The sequence below is a fragment of the Tiliqua scincoides genome, chromosome 4, assembly GCF_035046505.1.
Source record: "Tiliqua scincoides isolate rTilSci1 chromosome 4, rTilSci1.hap2, whole genome shotgun sequence".
Lineage (NCBI taxonomy): Eukaryota > Metazoa > Chordata > Lepidosauria > Squamata > Scincidae > Tiliqua > Tiliqua scincoides.
Window position 1 is genome coordinate 107894243 of NC_089824.1, and position 22524 is coordinate 107916766.

Consider the following 22524-nt stretch of genomic DNA (forward strand, 5'->3'; position numbering starts at 1 on the left):
CGTTGTGTGTGCGTTCCATGAGGGCGGAGGGGTGTCCTGTGGTAACGTCTGAGAAGTGGCGGTTGGGCTTCGTGGGGGGAGGGGCGGCGAGTCTAGAAACCCGAAGGGTCCCAGTCCAGCAGGCATGTCCATAGGGAGCCTGAGAACACCCGAGGGCCTCTGGGTGCGCCGCCGAGTCCTGGGCGGAGCCCTCAGCACTGCGCATGCCCAGCACGCGCTCCCAGGCTTCGGCTCCTCCTCCCGCAGAAACGTGGGTCTGAGTAGTGAAAGGCGCGGTGCCGGCACCACCGGGGTCCGAGGTAGGTGGCCCCGGGGCGGCTGGGCGACGGTGGCAGTGGCAGGAGGGCCGCGTCAGCTCCCTGGTACTGCGAAGGGGCGGGGGCAAGAAGGACTCAACTGGCATTTCTAATGGGAATACATTTCCATAAATGAATATATTAGAGGCGCAACTCTGTCAATGACTGCGCAGGCCTCACCAGGTCTACTCAGAAGTAAGTCCTACTTTGTTCAATGGGGCTTACTCTGAGGAAAGTGTGGTTAGTACTGCAGCCTCAGGGCACAGTTCTAGCCAGGTCTACTCAGAAGTAAGTCCTATTTTCTTCAGTGGGGCTTACTCTCAGGTTAGGATTGTGGCCTCTTTACTGAGCTTATGTAACACACGTGAGAACAGGCATGTGGAACCACATGGGCACTGTTTGCCACATGCCTCTTGTACAGTGAAAACATACAGACTGACTCAGAAACACATGGAGACATAAGTTGTTCAGAGCAGGGCGGGGTTTAAAATAACGCCTAGGGAAAAGCAGAGAACACATGGAGACTACAGAAGGCCTTGCTCTAACTCAGCCCACAACTCATGCCTGGTGGTTGCAACCACCAAATGCAGGCCAGTGGGGGCACAATCTCTGATGGCTCATTTGGGGGCTCCCTGTGGGCCATATTTGGGGACCCTGAGTGCTGCAAATGGCTCCCAGGCCAGGGTTTGCCCACCCCTGGCTTAATGCAACCTTGCTACCTCTCTCTCGTGCTGTTTCTCTCTTTACACACACACACACACACACACACACACAAGTTGTGTCTCGTTATCCACTGGGGTTTTGTTCAGGAACCTCCAGTGGATTAAAAAAATCAATGGATACCAAATCAGTGGAAAAATAGCTTTAAAGACCCACTTACAGGTTTCTTGCTCCTCCATTATCACCAAAAGGTATAGAGGTTGTACCACATTCAGCCACTAGATAGGAGAATAATGGAATCTAGTGGAATGAAATTATAATTATTTAACAGCATGAAGGTAGAGAATGGGATTTTGGCAACTGTTACCCTGCACATGCCCAATCTTGTCTGATCTTGGAAGCTAAGCAGGGTCAGGCCTGGTTAGTACTTGGATGGGAGACCGCCTGGGAACACTGGGTGCTGTAGGCTTATACCATAGTCTTTCGAGACTGAAGGTTGCCAACCATTTTTTTCCTTGTTGCAATCCGGCTCGTCCTCTTAGGTCATCAGAGAAGGCCTTTTTACACGTGCCGCCGCCTAGGGAGATACGTGGGGCGGCGGCAAGAAATAGGGCCTTCCCAGTAGTGGCACCAACGCTATGGAACCCCCTTCCCCTTGACTTAAGAATGGCTCCCTCTCTTGAGACTTTTCGGTGAGGCCTGAAAACCCTTCTGTTTAAACAAGCCTTCTGAGTTCTCGGCCTTTTTAACATCTTTTTAACACCAAGATCCAGGTCTACAGAGCTTGCGTTCTGAGTACACTTCTGTACTGCAGCAAGTCATGGACTCTTCACTCACAACAGGAGAGGAAACTGAACGCTTTCCACATGCGCTGCCTCCGACGCATTCTCGGCATCACCTGGCAGGACAAAGTTCCAAACAACACAGTCCTGGAACGTGCTGGAATCCCTAGCATGTATGCACTGCTGAAACATAGACGCCTGCGTTGGCTCGGTCATGTCGTGAGAATGGATGATGGCCGGATCCCAAAGGATCTCCTCTATGGAGAACTCGTGCAAGGAAAGCGCCCTACAGGTAGACCACAGCTGCGATACAAGGACATCTGCAAGAGGGATCTGAAGGCTTTAGGGATGGACCTCAACAAGTGGGAAACCCTGGCCTCTGAGCGGCCCGCTTGGAGGCAGGCTGTGCAGCAAGGCCTTTCCCAGTTTGAAGAGACACTTTGCCAACAGTCTGAGGCTAAGAGGCAAAGAAGGAAGGCCCATAGCCAAGGAGACAGACCAGGGACAGACTGCACTTGCTCCCAGTGTGGAAGGGATTGTCACTCCCGAATTGGTCTTTTCAGCCACACTAGACGCTGTTCCAGAACCACCATTCAGAGCGCGATACCATAGTCTTTCGAGACTGAAGGTTGCCTACTATACTACTACTCTTGGCCAGGCACACCTGATATGCCAAAACTCTGGAGTTTCTCCATTGTTTTCTAGCAGGTGTTCTTTCTTCTTGTTAGGAGGAGAAAAATAATAAGGGTGGGGCAGAGAATGCTAACTGGACATGTTGATTGTGGTTCAGCAGCCAGGAATTGCAGTGCAGAATGTAAAATTTGGTGCACCTGAATTTGCTTCCTGTTTCAGGCTGTTGGAGATTTCTGCTCAGGTTGTAGGAGGCAGCAGAGGGTGAACCTTTGGTCAGCAAAAGGCTAAAGCAAAGACTTACAGAACTGGGAGAGGTCTCCGCTCTCTGTCAACTGTTCAGCTGGGAGAAAAAAATTGAACTAAAATTCATAGCTATACTCTGAAGGGCAACATAAATTTGCACGTGGCCAACAAGTATCAGTGGGATGACACCTGATGATAAGGAGGAGTAGGGTGCTGTACTTTACTGAGGGGATCCATGCAACTGTGAAGTCAGAATGCACTCCCCTATAGTCCTTTTATGTGGCAGGGGGATGCAATTGGTGACCTACTTACTGATGGAACCAGGGGTTCTATGAAGATCGGTTTTGTCCCCCCTCCATGGAGACTTGAGCTGGAGCTTGTCTTGAAAAATCCTAATATATAAAAAAGTATATTTAAAGAAATTCTGCTAAAGTCAGTATGATTTATTTCCATATAATAGAGCAGGCACAGTTTAGCCAAAGCTACATAGTTTTGACATGCAGACTTCAGCAGTAGAAACATAGCATAATGCCTAAGGCTGCAGTCCTATGAATATTTACTTGGGAAGTCAATAGAATTCTGAGTAAGTCTTTTTAGAATTGGATTTGACTATCAACAGGAAATCCTCAATTCAAAATGAATCTTGGCCATACATTTGCAAGTTAGTATTAAGCAATCAATATCTTGTGCTTGTGGCAGTGAAGTCTTTCCGTGAATAGCATATGTGTCAACCTGGAAGAAGGGTGGGGGACATCCTGAGAAGAGGGTTGTGTACATACACAAGAAAGAGGGAAGGCTGGAATAAGTGAGAGAAAGAGAAACATGTAGTAAAGACAAACATGGGTGCATGCAGGGGGAATCAGCACTGGAAAATAAGAGGATGGGACTGAGATGGGGATTGGCACAAGAATATGTGAGGTTAGGTGCTTTTTTGAAGCAGGAGGGCCAGGTACTCTGGCCAAATGAGTCTGCAGTCAAAAAGGAGACAGCAGCAGAGGCACAGATATAAGTGATATTGCCGAAGGCTGACACACTGGATGACATCTCACAGGGACACAGGTCATCTGATGACAGGGATTTCAAAGTCTATTTGTTCTAGCAGCTAATGTTTGTGGATTAAGTTAACTGCAATGCACCTGATCCATGACATCACAAAAACAGTAATCAATACAACCTCAGGTTAATGATAGCTTCATAGGTTACAGTCCTGCTCTGGCAGAGTATCTGTAGTCATTCACATGCACACCGGTGAGAAGAGCCTTCTTCCCTGAACATGCACGAATGTAGGAGTGTCAAATTCAAAAGGCCCAAATTCAAATTCTGTCTAGCACATGCCCAGAGGCTAAGCCTGTAAAGGTTTTACCAGCAAGTGTCAGTTTAATCTGAAACTTTCACTTATTTATAGATTATTATTACCTATAGATTTTATTTCTGTTTTCTAGGAGACCATATTAAGATGGACAAACAAAAATGATTATGTAATTCAGTACAAAATCATGGTGATGGAAGGCTGAGAGAGAAGCTAGGGCCTCCCTAGCCCTGTAGGATACAGCTGTGGCAGTTTCAGTACCACTGTAAAACCCCATTGGCTTTGGGCTGATAGAATCCCCACTGGTCCTAATCAAAGAACTGGGAGGGCATCACTCTTTTCTTTCTCTTGTCCTATCCTTTGGTCTCTCTTTTCCTGTCCCTCCTTCCCTGTCCCAAGTACCACTAGCATTGACTTCTGAGGGCATTTGTGAGTAGTCACTCTGTGTTGTATTTTCTCTTCCTGGGGATCAGACACTTGGTGTTCTGCCAAGGAGGGAGGAATCCTCCCCAGTCTGCCATCTCCCAACTCTTGTGCTGTTTCTTGAGCTGTACTTGCCAAAGTCCCACCAGTTTTCCTATTATGCAAAAAGGGACCATGTCCCCACGGCCATAGCAACCACCACCACTGCCCAGTCTGCCAAGTTTTGTGGCAGCATAAGATATATCCAAGTTTATCACTTGAACTACTCAAACACACCTCTGATAGTGCCTCCCACTAATTATTTTTCAGTTCGTTGAAAGTTAAATTCAGATCTGTCCAGATCTCCTGAGCACAGAATATTTGTTAGAAGAAATGGGTGCTGTTTAATGGAGGTACTGCCAAAGCCCAGCATTGGGGAATATGAAGTATTCCTGGGATCCCCCTTTGTTCAGAAATATGCTGGGAAGTTTAAACCTTTTTTTCCAAATGTTTCACAGTGACAATCTTTCTTCCAAGAAATGGTTGCATGAAGAACTGGCCTTTCCAAACTAAAGGGCTACCGAAGTTCATAATCAACTGGTTTTTTGTTGTTTTTTTTTTAAAAGGTTCATTTTTGATCTGCTAGATCACAGCAGATTTTCAATGATGTGCTCTGGGAGTGCTGATTCCTCCTACTGATAGAAACCTTGAATATGAACAGTTGCAGACAAAGTATGTTTACTCAGAATTGTCCCTCAGAGTTCAGTAGGGTTCAGGTCCTAGTTAAGTATGCTTAAGATTGCAGTAGCAAATACATGTGCAAAGGTCATCCAAGTGATTAGAAGCAGAGTCCACTCAGCAGAATTGTCTGTAATGACTCAAAAATAACTTCTGCCCCTTGGCCCTCTAAAACTGAAGAGTTTTCAGCAAGATGTTAATTCCATTCTGAAGATATAGACCGGGTAGGACTGGAGTATTCTGAACTTATTATTTTGTAGCTTTACACTCTTCTTGGTCAAGTGGCAAATCAGTATTCTTCACACTGGGACAGTTCAAATCATACATCTTTTGCTGTGTTTTTAAAAATATGTGTGCTTTTTATAGCATAAGCATGTTTTGGCCCTGCCCCTCATGTTAGGATGAATTCAGGTCATTTTCCTTAATTGTATATGGGAAGGTTCATTTAAACCACTTAAATGCATGTATTGATAAACCTATTTTAAAAGTGCTACTTTGACTTGCATGGGTAGGTGAACCTCTCACTCTTGCAGTTAAGGAATTGAGCCAGGATGAGCATGTATACATGGAGCCAATCTGGTTGAAAATGTATCAATTGAACTGATACAATTATCATTCTACTTTTATGCAATTAAAAAAGTGTAGATTACCACAAACCTTTGGAATTGGCTACAGTTAGACATACTGGTTTGCTTCTGTGCAAAAACAACCCTTCACTAGAGGACTCAAGTTACTTGCAACAAAAATTTAAAACAATGCAAATCATACAATTAAAAAAAGCGAACAACAAAAGCAACAGCAAATCAAAATAGCTTTAACTGAAATAAACATAGTCAAAGGGCAACAACTTAGAGCCCAATCCTGAGCTCCCATGGCGCGCGGCTGTGGCAGCACCGAAAACAGCTGCTGCCGCATCCTGCACTCTCACAGCAGCCACGGGCAACACCTCAGGAGAAGGGGACTTTCATCCCCTTTGCCCGGATAAAGGGAGTATAGCCCCGCAACAGGGCTACTTGTTTCACTGGAGACCAAAAGGTTGGCAGTGAGGTAAGAGCCTTTGTCAGGTGCTGAGCCTCGGCCTCCCTCCCTCTCCGCTCCCTCCCCCGGCACGCCCTCTCCCTGCCCTCTGCCTTCCTCCCCACTCCCCAGAATGCCTCCTTTCCCCGCCCCCGCTTTCCTCTCTGCTGCTCAGTGGTCCATGCGACCGCAGAGTGGTGGAGGCCAGGTGCCCGCCTGGCGCTAGCCCAGTGCCGGCTAGCACGGGCACTCACCCGGCGTTAGAACTTGCAAATGTGCCTTACAGCACGTTTGTGACGGTGTGTGCCAGTGGTAAGCCAGCATGTCAAGCTCCGGATTGGGCTCTTACTCAAGAATGCCAATGAATCTGAGGCTGCAATTCTAACCACACTTTCCTGAGAGTAAGCCCCATTGAACAAAATAGGTCTTACTTCTGAGTAGATCTGGTTAGGATTGTGCCCTTATTTTCATAGCTGGAGCTTACTCTAGCCCAGTGGTGTCCAAACGTTTTGGCAGGAGGGCCACATCATCTCTCTGACACTGTGTCAGGGGCCCAGGAAAAAAGAATTAATTTACATTTAAAATTTGAATAAATTTACATAAATGAATATATTAGAGATGGAACTTACATTAATGAATGGAAGTGTCCCCAAAATGCCCAGCTCACAATACCAAGATACCCACAATACCTGGTTTCAAAATCAGGCTTCCCTGGTTTAGGCTTTTCACTGACCCTTGCTCAGGAATGCTACCAGTCAGCATCTACCATCTTCCTTCTTAGAGACAAGCTAGCTAAACAAGATAAGCCAAGTACACAAAATATGGGCCTCCAAGGACGGACAGATGGTAATAAACAAACAGACCAAGGGTGTGAGACCCCGAAAGGACTGGGGTAAAGTGGTATGATTGATTACCGGACCTTCAGTAATGGACATCCTGTATGTAAATAACCTGTCAATGCACATTGTACTGTTCTTCCTACCAAACATTCAGAACTGATAATGGATGCTGATTCTGCTTTCTGTCTGATTACTTGTTAATTTTCCAAGGATGTTTACCCCTCTCTCTTTGTGCCTTTGTGTACCCCTCCTCTATTCAGAATGCTCTATAAAACCTGCATCATTGTAACCCTCCTGGGTCCATCACCTCTTTGTGGTGGTCCCGTTTGCAAACGAAGTAAAAAGCTTTTCTTTTCAGAAGTCCTCTGAATTCTCCTGACCTGTTGTTTGCCTCTCTGCCATCCAACGAATACTGTGCCCATTTGGGAACAGAGGTCTTGCTATAGTTCAAGGCCTATTAAAGGCCTTGCACAAAGCAAGTCTGGCCTTTCCATCACTGCCACTGCTGCATCACAGGTGTGAAACAGCAAGCTGTGGAGCTTAACCAGTTGCCCTACACTGAGAGCAGTTGCCTTGGGCCAGCACGGGTTCCAGAACGTCTGGAGGGCCAGAGGCTCATTAGAGACTGGGGGCTCCCCACGGGCCAGATTGGGAGGCCCCAAGGGCCACAAGTGGCCCCCGGGCCAGAGTTTGGGCACTCCTGCTCTAGCCCAAACTAACATATTAAGGGCACAATCCTAACTGCGCCCTTTGCCGACCCAAGTCCCTTCGGCCAGCCTGGGAGGGTTGCAAAAGTGCCGTAAAGCATGTTTGCGCCTCGAGGGAAAGCCGGGCCAGCGCTCTGAGAAGCACCAGCCTTCACAGGCTGACATAAGCCAGCACGCCGGCTTCCCCCAGCTCAGATGAGCTGATGCAACGGCAAAAGGTAGGCGTGGGGGAGGCAGGGAGGAGGAGGGAGGGAGGCATTCCTGGGCAGGGGGAGGGTGGGCAGCCCCGGGGGCAGGCGGGGCAGAGCCAGAGGTGGGGTTGGGATCCGGCAGTTATGCCAGATCCTGACCCCCATTCCCAGGAAGAACAAAGCGACTTCAAGCCACTCTGCTCTCCTCAGACTTGTGCCACCTCCAGAGGTGGCACAAGTCTGAGGAGACCCATTGGGGCTAGCAGGCCTTACCCAGGGATAAGGGGAAAAGTTTCCCCTTGCCTCTGGCTAAGCCGGTTCTGGCCACAATCCTGTGCTGGAGACAGCACAAGCCTCTTGGCTTGCCTGTTCCAGCACAGGATAGGATTGCGCTCTAATACTGTATCTGTAAAACAGTAAGCTTAGGTCTCTGGTACTGGAGGAAAATAATAATAATAATAATAATAATAATAATAATAATAAACCTAAAACATTGCAACCAATAAGTCTGAAAAGAGCCCTACTGGGTCAGACCAAGATCAACCCATTTAGCCTAACATTTTGTTTCTAATGGTGACCGGCTAGGTGCCTTTGGGAAGTGTGAAGGTCATGGCTGTTTTCCTCTTCCACTTCCCTACAACTAGCATACTGATGTTACAGCCAGTTTACAGGGTGACCAGATGTCATAACTGCAGAAGAGGACAAGGCACTGCAAAATAAAGGACATCCAAGAAAAATGTAGGACAAGTCAAAATAAAAGCTAAAAAAACTGGTATATTAATTTCATGTGTTTAGTTAAACACTATTTTACCTATTACTAAATTTAAAACTATATTGCATATAATTTATTACATATAATTTATTAATTACAAGAAGGCTATGCACTGCCTGCAGGGACATGCTCACAGGAAAAAGAGGACATTTTGATCCTTTTCCAGGACTCAAGGCTAAAAAAGAGAATGTGTCCTGGAAAAAGAGAATGTCTGGTCACCCTGTACCAATAGCTGTTTAGAGACCTCTCTTCTATTTATGTGTCAAATTCATTTAAGGCCAAATAAAACTGCAGTCAATGGGATAAATAAAACACTCTGTCTTGTCATGTATTCAGGTGACTGGAGAATAGCACTACATTTCAATTTTTATAACTGAGGATTAAAATATCATACAGTACAGTTTGTATTAGTATTTTGTTTAAGTAGCAAAGAAACTGTCCAAAGTGAAGGGAGAAAAAGGAAAAACTTAAGGGAGATGAAGTTGCATTGCAACTGACTATTTTCCTGCTCTTAGAGTGCAATATTTGGCGTATGGGAAAATTCAACCTTTTCACCCAGAGAGCCTCGAAGCTGATATTCCATGATGCATGTGTGAAGCTATTGCTTGTGATATTATTGACTAGTTGCACAACTCCCCCCCTTTGCCATATCCTTGGTTTAAAATACGCAATAATACCTTGTCTGATGGCTGCGTGTTGCCATACTGCATAGTTATAATGTGAGAGTGCTCTTCTAGAGGGCTGGGTTTTTCTAATTTGTGGAGAGGGTGTGTGTATCTTCCAGATAATGCTTCTGTTGCATAGATACTGCATTTTCCCAAATGTCATATTGCAATTGTTGCTGGAAAATGTGTTTTGTTCCCCCCACACTCCACATTAGTGCTATATATCAATTACCACTGTGAATGTTGTACAGCATGCAGTTCAATGGAAATCAGGTATCTTCTGTGCCTGTGCCACTGTTGATTTCTCTCCGATGCGCCATCAATTTGTAATCTTTTAAAATTTCTTTTAACCTTTGTTGTTGTTGCCGTTGGCAACCTTCAGTCTCGAAAGACTATGGTATTGCGCTCTGGATGGTGGTTCTGGCACAGCGTCTAGTGTGGCTGAAAAGGCCAATTCGGGAGTGATAATCCCTTCCACACTGGGAGCAAGTATAGTGTGTCCCTGGTCTGTCTCCCTGGCTATGGGCCTTCCTTCTTTGCCTCTTTGCCTCAGTCTGTTGGCCAAGTGTCTCTTCAAACTGGGAAAGGCCATGCTGCACAGCCTGCCTCCAAGCGGGCTGCTCAGAGGCCAAGGTTTCCCACCTGTTGAGGTTCATTCCTAAGGCTTTCAGATCCCTCTTGCAGATATCCTTGTAGCGCAGCTGTGGTCTATGCGTAGGGTGCTTTCCCTGCACAGGTTCTCCATAGAGGAGTTCCTTTGGGATCCGACCATCGCCCATTCTCACGACTTGACAAAGCCAACGCAGGCATCTCTGTTTCAGCACTGTATACACGCTGGGGATTCCAGCTGGTTCTAGGACTGTGTTGTTTGGAACTTTGTCCTGCCAGGTGATACCAAGGATGCGTAGGAGGCAGTTTTACCCTTTTATTAACCTTTTTAACCTTATTAGCCTTATTAGCCTTTATTGTTAAGAATATTAATATACCACTCTACAAAGTTGTTTCCCAAACCTTAGCTAAGCTTTGAACATTTTCAGCGCATCCCCATGCTGGAACCACTCAAGCACAAGTCTTCCTATTACCCTTAACATTCTACCATCTCACAGGAGATTTGGGCCATTCTCACATCCCCTTGTCAACCCCCCCCCCCCCACATGTATACTAACCCACATGTTCACTTAGAAATAATTCCAATTGAAATACCCAAGTGTGCATAGATAGAATTGCTCTCAAAGTCCTCCTTTTCACCTTTCACATTTTGAGCAGCTTTCTTTGCTTCAGGTTCTTTCCACTCAGGAGTGCCCATGCATTGTGCACTGTATTTGTGTGTTACCTTGCAGTCTTTCCAGTTGCAGCCATCACAGACCTGATCGCATGAGAACTGTGGGGAGGGGCTTGCAAGCAGTTTGTGGCCAAGTTCTTGCAAGAGATATGGGCATTCTTTGCCCAGCAGATGGCAGCCTGGATCCAGCCGGATGCATTTTTTGCAGCATTATTTCCTTCCTGAGACAGAGGAAGAAGCAGAGGCTTACTGGGCCAAGGCTACGTAAGTGCTTTATTCCAACCCTTGCTTTGTTTTTGTTTGTTTGTTCTTTGCAGTTCCCATTCATTTTGTGTACCTGGCCTGCTCAGGAGTGAGCATGTCTCTCAGGCTTCCTGCACTAATGCTGGGCCTTTCAGGAAGTAAAAGCAGTTTTGCTCACTCAGTTTCTGTGCCCTGAAATGACAAATTGCACAAGTTACCTTGTTGAGAAAACAAGGCTTGGTTGGAAATGATTCTTTCATCAATCCACTTTAACCCTTGTTTTGACTCAAGGTGGATTCTGCTTTGATTCTCTTGGGGGAGGGACAGAAATTCTATTGTCCTGTACTTTGTCCACACACACACACACACACACACACACGCACATTCACACACAAACCATCTGTGTTCTGTCCCTCCAGCCCACACAGGTTTATGCTCGGATAGTGCACAACCTTGCAATAGGTCAGGAATGCTGCGTGATATTTCTGTTCTGAAAACTGGAAGGAATTGGGCTGAATCACAGAAATGATAGATTCAGAAGGCCTGCTGTGTCTCTTCTGTGCTGGAGAGAGCGCTATGCTGTTTGGTATTCACTCTATTAATAGGTCTTTATTGATAGTAATTTTAATATTTTGTTATTGTAGGAAATGCATGGGGGATATCATACAACAAACTTGAATAGGTATTAGGTCTGTATAATTGTTTGCTGTAAGGAATGCTGGGAAATTCAGTTTTGTAAAAGTACTGAGTGATATTCCAGTCTTTCACAGCTCTATAATTAGAGGTTTTTTTTATTTTGAAATATCGCAGTTTAATGCGATATTTGCCAAAATCCATGAAATGTAGCAATTTACCCCTATATTACCAAATATGTGCCACCTCCTTGACTTTCCTCCGGTGTTCCTCCTCCTTTTTTTCTCAAGGTACATTCATTACTTCCAACAAAATCAGGACACTGCTGTGTGCAGCATTTGGCAGTCCCATACGCTTCCTGGGGAGGGCTTCTGGTTGCAACCGCAACCTGGAAGTTCTAAATTAGCCAATTTGCAATGCAATGGCACAGTTCAAAAGGGCTGTTCATTCATCAAAGGCTGGGTTCTGTATTTTCAGACTTTGCCAGCAAGGTACAGTGAAGGTTCTTTATTTCTAAGCATGCCAATGCTTTCTGTTTTAGGCAGTTTATCTGTGGTATGTAGAAGAGCCATGTTGAGGAACATGTGAGCTGTATGACTGTATGACTGGGTGCAGTATCTATCTGCATTAAAGAGCCAGTGTTTCTGTGTGTTTACAGAGCAGTCTCAGTAGAAGGAGCCTACTTAATAGACCCTATGTATTCTGTAATCCACTCTCATGCTTATTTTGGTGCAGCATGCCATCTGATCCCTGATCCCTGTTTTACATCCCAGGGATCTGTATTACACCACTGTGCCACAATGCCTAAGCATCCTGTTACTTGTGATAGCAGAGCTGCAGAGTTCAGGAGTGAGGGGTTTATTGTGGCATCCTCTGGTGGCAACCTCTTCTGCAAGTACTGTAACTTCTGCCTGGACTACAAGAGAAAAGATTCTTTGCAGAAGCACTGTAAATCTCAGACACATGTTGCACGCAAATCAGGGAACTTCACTGCAGCAAGGCTGGCCACACTGGAGGAGACAGTGGACAATGTTTGGAAGGTTGAAGACTCAAAGGAGGAGTTCATCCTGGACACGATTGAGGCCTTTGTAGATGCCAACATTCCAATTGAGAAACTGGATCACCCTGCAATACGTGCTTGGCTGAGTAAATACGTGCCGGCCAGTGGAGACCTTCCGTTGGCAAACTGGCTCAGACAATACTACATTCCTGTGGTTGGAGAGAAGAAACGACAGGAGATACAAGCCGACCTTAAGGACAGTGACATTTTTCTGCTGTGTGACGAGGCAACAGACAAAAGTGGAAACTGTGTCTTCAATGTTCTAATACGGCCCAGCATAGTTGCAAATTATGCCAATGCTCACCTAGCTGAGTCTGTAGTTCTTGATGCTGCAAACTCTGCAAACTGTGCAAATGCAGTACTGGACACCCTACAGAAATACAGCATCGACAGACAGCGTGTTGTTGGGATCGTGACAGACTCTGCCAGGTATATGACAAAGTGTGTGGAGACTGTGAAGGAGCTTATTGACAATGTTCAGCATGTGCAGTGCTGGGCCCACAAGGCCAGCAGCATTGGCAGTGTTTTTGAGGACAAGCTGGACGAGTTGAACACTGTAGTCATCAAGGTGAAACACGCCTTCCTTAACATCAGAAAGAGTAACTATATTCAATTTCTGAGTGAAAAGTACCAAGGGTCCAATCCAGACCTGATTTCCTTGTTCCCGTCACCTGTCTGCACAAGGTGGAACTCCTGGTTCAAGTCTGTGAGGTACCTTTCCAACCACATTGAAGATGTAGTGGAGTTCTTCAAGTCCCTTGAGGATGGCAACACAAGTGTAAAATTCTTTAACGCTGCTTCTGCTGCGACCATTCAAACCATAAAAGTGCAAGCTGTCTATGTTTCTGACATTTGTCTCCCTCTGATGGACCTGATAACATTCCTGGAAGGGTCCTCCTACCCCACAATTCATGTCCTGGCTGGAAAACTAAGTGATATCGAGATAAAGTTGGGGCTGCTCACTGAAGGCGTCTTTAGTGAAAGAACTGTCCACGAATGCCAGAAGCTTCCAAGTGAAGCCAACGCCTCTGTTCAAGCCAAGCTAAAAACTGCAGCAAAGTCAGCATTGGAGACATTGCAACAACTGAGGTCTCAGGACCCTGCGAAGGGTGTTGTGGACTCAGTGGGGGCTCTGTTTGATCCCAGGAATGCTCCCAAAAAGAAGTCTGTACCTGAGCTTGCAGCCCTTCAGATGAGTGTTCCATTCATAAAGTATGTTCAGAAACTACATTTTCTTGAGGGCCACACGGCATTTTTGGAAGCCATCAAGGAACAGCTGAAAGGGGAAGACTGTGTATCAGTGGATGTTCAAGGCATTCTGAATGGACTGAAACTATCTCATAGAGAATACGCCTGCGCTGCTCTTAGAGCAATTTGGATGCCCTGTTCCAATGCTGCCTGCGAGAGGTCCTTCTCCAAGTACAGCCTGGTTGTCAGTGACAGACGGAGGAGATTGATGGCAGCAAATGCTGAGGCCTTAACTATGGTCGCCTTTGAGCAAGGTAAGTAAGACATCCACAGAGAGGGTTGGAAAGGCCTGAAACCCTTGAGATGTCTCAGAGAGAATATGCATGCAATTAGGTAAATTTGGATGCCTTGTTCCAACACTGAGACCATCTGAAAATGCAGTCTGTTCAGTGACAAAAGGTACATGCAATCGTTTGACCCCACCCACCTGCAGGCCAGATGGTCTGAGAGTAGCTGGTCGCCGAATATGAGTTTTTTGCTGCCTGCCTGATTGGCCCTTAGAAGGCAGTTTTCTCGCCTACACAGTTTTTTCAACTAGCTTTTGCAGAGTGGTCCCCTAGAGTTAGGTGGTCATCTTGTTGTAACTATATTGGTCACTGTAGGCTGGTTTGGCAGGACTACCTCATGGCTTGGCCTGAGGTAGTACTGCCTAGCCAGCTACCTCGACCCTTAAGTCTAAATAAAGTGCCCCAGTTAAACCAAGCCTCTGTCTCACATCATTTTTATGGGTATGTGTTTGTGTGTGTGTGTGGGGGGGGGGAAGCCTTTGGCTGCATCTGCTGACACTATACAGGCAATATACACATCTCTAGTATGCTTTAGAAGCGATTTGTTAAAATTAAAATTTTAAATTAAAATTTAAATAAATAAATAAACACATAACACTGCTTTTTCACTTTTCCTCCTTGGGGAAAAAATGAAATATATGAAAAAAACAGTGTTTAAGAACACCTCTAATCCAGGGAGCTCTTTGGAGTAGAATCTGTGGCAGTTAAAATGGTTTACAGTTATATGTAAATGTGCTAAAGCAAAAAGAAATTATTAGTAAGTCCACTTGATGCTCAAAGTGCCTTTTGTGGTAATTGCACTTGTAAAATGGCTTTTTTCTATTTTCTCTCTTTAACAGTGTTCACACATGCACACAAAAATAATATGAGAAGTGCTCAAAGGTGTTCCAGTGTAATGCATGAAAAGGCATTAAGGCGGCCCATTCAGTTTAACATCCTAGTCCTAAGTATGTTTACTCAAAAGTAACCCATTTGGTTTTACTTTGTTTCCAGAAATGACTTAGGGTCCAAACCTATCCAATTTTCCAGTGCTGCTCAGTTGTGCCAGTGGGGTATGCACTGCATCCTATGGTGGAGGTGCAGTCACTGGGGCTTTCTCAAGGTTTGAGAACATGTGTTCACTTACCATGGGCTGCATTGTGGCGACACAGGAGCTGGAAAATTGTACAGGATTGGGCCCTTAGGCTCTCTGCCTGTGTCACGTTTTTAAGCAGAAGGAATTGTTGCCATCACAGTTACAAGTTTGCTAAAAAGTTGCGTGTAAGACAGGAGTTGTTGAAGGAACTGGCCACCAGGAGGAGCAGTTTGGACAGGTGTGCATGGAAGCTTCTGAAAATTCAGATACATGAAAGAGATGCAATGTCAGTGTTGCAACTCCTGATAGAAGTGCTTATACATCTATGCATTTTTGCACAATGGATGAGGGGAGCATCAAAGCTCAACTGATGTGGCTATCTTGGAACCTAGTATCAGACACTGGGGTTTCCCTCTTCTTTCCTGCCCCCAAAGTGTTGGGTCCTTCAGTATCAGGGAAGGACAAGTACTAGCATTATTCTTAATGCATCTGCTGCTATCTTTCATTTCTCTGAAGTTTCTACTAGGTCCAGTTGGTTCATAGGTGAATTGAACAATTCGTACAGGCAGTACACAGTGTGAACTGCTCATCATGTTTACATTGGTGATATGTGTTTGTGTCTGTATGGAAGCTAACTGAGTGCATGCCCATCACATTGCTCTTGATTTAGAAAACTTTGGGTTAATTAACTTCTTTTTTTCATTTTGTCTTTTAGAAGGAAGCAGTGAAAATTGGTGAGAAATAAGGATATGAGTTTCACTTTCCAGCGATCCAATGAGGATTTTCTGTTCCAGTGAAAGTGGGTCTTGAGACAATGGCTTGGTCAGAAAGCAGGTTCTGTGTTCATCCCGGACAGAACAGCAGGCAGCGTTGGCAGAAAGTGTTATACAAGAGCCAGCCATTTCCTGATAACTATGTGGACCAGAGTTTCCTAGAGAAGCTACGCAAAAATGTCTATGCACGCAAATACCAGTACCAGGCAGTGGTGTTTGAATCTGGAGTGGTGATACAGCAACTGTGCAGTGTCTGTGTCTTTGTTGTCATATGGTGGTACATGGATGTCGGACAGCTGGCTCCCCAGTGGTTATTTGGAGCTGGCCTGATCTCTTCCCTACTTGGTTATGTTCTGTTTGATGCACTAGACTCAGGAACAGGGAGGAACAAGTGTGGACGGACACGGTGGGCAGATCTGAAGAGCTCTGTGGTCTTTATAGCCTTCACCTATGGCTTCTCCCCAGTGTTGAAGACCTTAACGGAGTCTATCAGCACAGACACTATTTATGCCATGTCTGCCCTCATGCTCCTAGGACACTTGATTTTCTATGACTACGGAGCCAATGCTGCCATTGTGTCAAGTACACTTTCTCTCAACATGGCCATTTTTGCCTCTGTCTGCCTGGCCTCACGGTTGCCCCGCTCCCTACATGCCTTTGTCATGGTGACATTTGCCATCCAGATATTTGCCCTATGGCCTATGCTGCAAAAGAAGCTCAAAGCTCAGACCCCCCACTGCTATGTGGTAGTCACTTTGCTCTTTGCAGTATCTGCGTTAGCCGGCCTGCTGACCATTTCCAGTGTGGGCACTGTTCTCTTTGCCCTCTTGCTGGTCTCCATTTCCTGCTTGTGTCCTTACTGCCTCATCAGGCTGCAGCTCTTCAAAGACAATATCCATGGGCCTTGGGACGAAGCTGAAATCGAAGAAGATCTCTCCAAGTTTCTCATGTAGAACTGCAAGGCTTGTGGAGTGGACAAATCCTGTAAGAAGGCAGCAGCTTCTGCTCTTGGGAAAAACAGTTTCTGTGATGGTAAAGGCTATATGTCCACTCGAAAGTGGGGTTTGCTGACTTGAATATTTTGTTGTTCTAAATAGTTTGGCTCCTGGTGATTCAATAGTGATTGCAGCTGCCCCCTTGTGAACAAGACTACAGGCAATAATTTCAGCATTGCTGAAGATTATTCTAGAAAATGTTCTAGAAAATGTTTAACAGGGCAACCAATGTGTATAATGAAATTGTTCTTTTCTTAGAAATGGTAGATTGACAGCGCAATCCTATCTTGCGCTGGAACAGACAAGCCAAGAGGCTTGCACTGTATCCAGCGCAAGATAGAGCACAGCTGAATCCCAGCCCTGCTCTCCACCCGCCTGCTCCTGGGGCCGCCCACCGCCTGCTCTCCCCCTGCCCCTGAACATCTTCCTCCTGCTTCCTCTCCACCCTCCTCAGAGCTTTGTGTCAGCCGAGCACAGCCAATGCAAGGCTTGCTCCCTATGTTGGCGTGGAGGCTGGATTCAGCCTTACGACACATTTGTAATCCTCTGGGGCTGGTACAAGGGACTTGTGCCGGCCCAAGGACAAGTTGGGATTGTGCCCTTAATGTATTTTTTAAAATTAATTTTGGCTTGTCTTTATGCTGAAAAAAGTTTGCCTTTGTGTGCACAGAAAAGATTTTTGGGACTCAGTGTGTATTCTTACTATTGCAGTGTCAGATCTGGCCCAGGCCAGAGGACCCCCCCCCCTTTTTCCATATCTTTTGATGTGCAGAACATGCCCCAACCAAGACCATCCCTCTGGTTTCATCTCCCTAAACAATGTTTCTCTTTCTCTTCTTTTCCTGCCCCCTGTGCACCAGTGGTGGCAGCAGCTGGATCTTCAGCTGGTCTGGTGGCAGTCACCTCTCTGGCTGTTGTGGCATTGGGGGCAGTTGCCACTTTGGTGGCAGCAGATGGTGGTAGCAGCAGCAGCTGCTGCTGCCACTGTAGTCACTCCAGCATCTCCCTGATCTGCCTTTTGAACACTCAGCAGGAAGCAGCACAAGGAAGACCAAAGAAGGAGAATTCCCTGCTTCTTCTTTCTGCATTGAGGGCAGCAGTGGGCTACAGCATGATTCTGCTGCTCTCCACATACCAAGGTGCTGCCCTAGAGCACTGTTCCCATCAAGTCTGGCCTTGGTCGGCATCTGTCTTGCCTAAAAGCGGAAGTTAATGAAAGGAATGTGGAAGCATAATGCAGTCAGGATCCCACAGTCTTCCCATTCCCCAACACAGGGTAGAAGGCTGCTGGAGGTCACCTCGGGGTAAGGAGATGTTTTTCCCCTGACCTTGTGTAGGACTTCAGCCAGCCCTATGGGGCTACTTGGAACTGGGCTCTTGTAGGACTGCCGGGCCCTCGGAATCTGTTGCAGAAGTGGCGCAAGGCAACATTAGAATTGGGCTGCCCATTTCTCACTTCCAGACTGCTTCCATGGCTCTAACAAGTCGTCATCACTCAGCCTCAACGACCTGTCTGTAAAATGGACTATCTCACTGGATAGTCGTAATAAAAAATACAGTAAAAATAAAGCACAATAAAATATAAAGTATTTGTTAATTCATAAACTTTTGGTAACATGTTAACAGTTAGAGAGAATAAACTTTGCAGCATTTGAACTACAAAATCAAAGCAGAATTGCTCATGAGAGTTCAGCTATTTAGCAAGTTAATTAAGAATAAGCAACTTAAAATATTGAAAGAGTTACGCTGCAAGTTAGTGAATAAGAATGTACAAAAAATTGAACCAGGAGATGACAAGCTTCCCTGAAAGTGCACAATTGTGTTTGTACCTCATACAACAGATGAAAGATGGAATGTAAGCTACTCACTTAGACCTTTCTTCAACACTGTTCTATCCACATAGGCCATTTTTAGAATTACACAGTGCCCATCTCTGGATGTCCTAGAAAAACAAAGAATCTTAGCTTATCCTCTTGGGGGTCTGCTTATTTTTAAAGAGCTAATATTTTAACAACCATAAGATAAGATGGATCAGTGCACAAATGTGGAAGGGAAATTCCCAGACTTGTCTGTTTGTTTTTGCATTGGATTCCTTTTTGCTGTACTTCAAAATTGCTTGCATTTATTTGCCTTCATAGTTGGAATAAAGGCAATACATAAAATACACTCGTACTTGTTTAACATTTAAAGTCCAAACTGATGTTTAAAATTATCATAAATGGCAGAATGGAAGAATTAATATATCTGCCATACATAACCAATTACTGAATGGATGAGCTGAGGGGTATATGTGCCGACTGTATTTCTGCTAAGAAGCACTCAAGGTGGAGTACAAAGAGTATTGCTACTCTTGGCTCACTGCCAGCATTTGTTTGAATGGCTTTGGTCATGACTTTTGCTCCTTTTAACTTCTACGGTCATTTCTAGTGGAGAGAAGTTTTTGGCAAGACTACAAATTGCTTTCTGCTTTGTTCCAGAATCAATAGAACTGTGTCTGAGGAGTCTGCTTCTTCAGAAAGTCCTGGCACTTTCTAAAAAGCAATTTAGCAATGGAGCTGCTTTGTAGTCCTTTCTTTAGAATTGGGAGTTTTAATGCACACTGTAGGATAGCTTTTTGGATGATGTGATTACTGATGATCAGAGGTGCATTGAACTAGCTAGTGGGGAGAGAGGTAGAGAGAGTGGCAAAAGGTCACACAGTTGTGTCATCAGTTCCTTCAGACTCCAAGGACCTAAAAATAATAGCAGCAGGGGGAGCTCCAGTCTGCTCCGAAGCAGATTTCACATTGATTTAAATGTGTGTGCTTTGCCAGCTGCCACGTTTGTGACTAAACATTGTGTGCTTGTGCCTCGCTTCTCAGAGAGGTGAGAAAGATTCAGAGGCACACCATTACTCAAGTTTATGCTTCCTTTAGAAGAGAAAGCACTGGACTCCAGTGTCTTTGAAATATTTCCTTTTTTACAAATATACGGATTGGATGTTGTAGGTAGCACTCTTGCAAACATCACCTCTATGTGTTCCCTAAGCTTATTTGTACTTGTGAGCTGCTCTCTCTCTCTCTCTCTCTGCTTCCATCTCAGTCTCTCCCAGACCAAATGAAACTTTCTCTTATGGAAACTGACAGTCACTCATTTTCACTTACAAAGGGAGAAGGGGAGGAATCATCTTACACCTTAGCCCCTCCTCTCAAGTAAATGAACATGAGAGTCCTGAGGGCCCCTGATGGAGACTCCCACTCAAGGGGCTTCTGGGGCCATTCACATTTGTAGACTCTCTTTTGTCCGTCCCAGGCAGACTGGCTAAGTATTTCCTCAGTTCCTGGGTCTAGTGCCATGTTCATTCATAACATCTCTCCCCAATCTTCCAACAATAGATCCAAGCTTAAAAGAAAGCAGAGAGAGTAGCACAGCAGACTCAGTGGACTTCTTCTTGCCTGCAGTATTAATAAATATCCCACATCTCATTCCATAATTTCTTCTTGGTCAGTTTGTTACCTTACCGGAAGGGGGTTAATTACTGGTTTGGGGGCATCTCAGAAACCAGATATCAAAATAGAGGCAGTGGAAAGAATGCCGTCTCAGGAAACCACTTCCTAGGGGTGGAGTGGCTGGTTGGGCTACACATGCCTATGATAGCTTCTCTCTCCAATACATCTAGACAGAGGGGTCTGTGCTTTTGATCCTTATGCAACTCCTCACTAGAAGTTAGTGGTATTACCTGTGACTCTTATGATCTGCACTTCTTACAGCCACCCCCACCCCCCGTTTTGGGAAGAGAAGCAGTGAGCTTCTCTCTTTTTTTGAGCAGAGAAGCAGTGACAAGAGAGAAGGTGCTTAAACCAAAGGGGGATCCTTATTAATTCTGGAGGGTGACTGGTACTTATTGGAACACAAGAGAATACTTTTTGTACTCTGCTTCTATGTGTGATGGTGCCTTGGTATTTGCAGTCAGAAATATAGATGGAAAAACCTGTTTTAAGCATATTTTCCTTATAAACCTACACTGAAATAGTGAGGGGAGGGAATTCACCCTTTTACTGTTCTTAAGCCATGTTGATTTGAGAAGGAGATAATATTAAAAGTTGTTTAAATGCCCAGTCCTACCAGGGCCAGCCCAGAGCATGCAGTGCCACTGATGCAGCATGGTGTAACTGTGGACCAGGCAGCCTGGGAGAGGTAAGTACAGGAAATTTTTTCTTACCTCTCCAAGGACTCCCTGGTCCCCAGTGGGTCTCCTCAGACCTACACCAGCTCTTTGGCTGGCATAGGTCTGAGGAGCCTCTGGGGGCTGGTCTGGGCTGGGAAAGAGTGATAGAATCTGGCATGTGCAGCTAAGATCCAGCCTCTCCCTGTCTGCTCCACCCGCTGCCACCAACTTACCAATGACGGTAGAGGTTCTGCAGTCCACCACAGCTGGCACAGGGCTTACCAGGGTTGCACCATCATCAGCAAGCCTCAGAACTGCAAAGTGACTGAAGTGATGCTGTTATTTTGCATAGCTCAGAATTCAAACATTCCAGCTCTGAAGTCAAAGCAGAATGCTGACTTGGATCCTTCTCCTCCCCCTTTCCAAAAACCTGTCTTCTCACCGATTCAGAGCAAAGCACCATGCCTCTCTCCCACTGGGAGCCTGCCCTGCCCAGCAGCTCTGTACTCTGTATTTTCAGTTCTGTATTTTCAATGAAGACTGAGCTAGGTGCTATGCGACCCACCTGAAATTGGCTTGCGACTCACCTAGTGGGTCCTGACCCACAGTTTGGGAAATGCTACTATAGAGACTTCACAGTACTTAGAACACTGAGTTCTGGCCCTGAAATTAGGTTGGGCCTAGCAGAAGAAGTTCATTTCAAAAAAAAGTCCTAGAAAGCTTACTGCGTGGAAGAGGGAAAATGACTGAAGAGAGGAAGAGATCAGATCCAGGAAGACTGGAAGTGGAGTAAGTACTGCAGCAAACAGTGTGATTGGGGGTATGTTTAGTCTGCATTCAGCCCTATGCAGTCCAGCCTGCACTTACTCCAACAGAGGTGTGTATGCAGTACTTCAATATTATGGTGCAGGCAGGACTCTTCTACATACCATGTAGTTAAATTGGAGTACTTCTGCATTGTGGTTTAACAAAAAGGTGCTCTGTGCATACTTAGGAGCAGTGGGGCCCAATTGGAAACACGTTTGTGGGGCCCCCTCTACTAATTGTTTAATTCTTCACTTGAATGGAAGCCAGACCAAGAAGAAAAAAATGTTACTTCTGTGCAAGTGGATAGGACTCGTGTACCTTTAGTGGCTGTGCAGAGTAGATCCCTAGGAGGTCAGCCAGAGGGAGGAGGGAACGCGTGTCCAACCCACAGCGCTCTCTGACTCTCACCTCTTGCCCCATCTACAGCAGCCCTGTCCAGAGCAAGACTGGGGAGAGAATGGCACCGGGAGCTGCGAGGGAGGGGAAGAAGCAAGGCACATATACTGCTGCCTGCATGGCGCCAATTTAGGGTCAACTGGAAGCAGTGGGGAGTGGGGGCTGCTTCCGAAGTGACCTAATTTCTGGCCAATCAGAAGCAGCAGTGGGCAGAAAGGCAGTGCCCATGCCCACTGACCTTGCATGGGGCCCAATTGGGCAAAATCTTCTGCATTGCCTAAAAGTCAGCCCTGTGTGCATACATTATTATTTGAAAACAAAGTT

General features: G+C 45.7%; 1 protein-coding gene and 1 pseudogene across 4 annotated transcripts; both read left to right on the top strand.

Moving 5' to 3' along the window:
• The first annotated feature begins 242 nt into the window (after positions 1-242).
• PIGC (phosphatidylinositol glycan anchor biosynthesis class C) lies at positions 243-19016 on the top strand. 4 transcript variants are annotated; one of them, XM_066624288.1, is made up of 4 exons: positions 243-299; positions 10595-10800; positions 12186-13974; positions 15798-15920. In XM_066624288.1, the coding sequence occupies exons 3-4, from the start codon at positions 12213-12215 to the stop codon at positions 15818-15820; spliced, it is 1785 nt and encodes a 594-aa protein (XP_066480385.1). In that variant the 5' UTR covers positions 243-299; positions 10595-10800; positions 12186-12212; the 3' UTR covers positions 15821-15920. The 4 variants fall into 4 exon arrangements, with proteins under 4 accessions (XP_066480385.1, XP_066480387.1, XP_066480386.1 ...); XM_066624289.1 differs by having other exon boundaries at positions 253-299; positions 10604-10800; XM_066624290.1 differs by lacking the exon at positions 12186-13974 and having other exon boundaries at positions 15798-19016.
• Positions 1306-1425, top strand: LOC136649971 (5S ribosomal RNA; annotated as a pseudogene).
• Positions 19017-22524: the final 3508 nt, after the last annotated feature.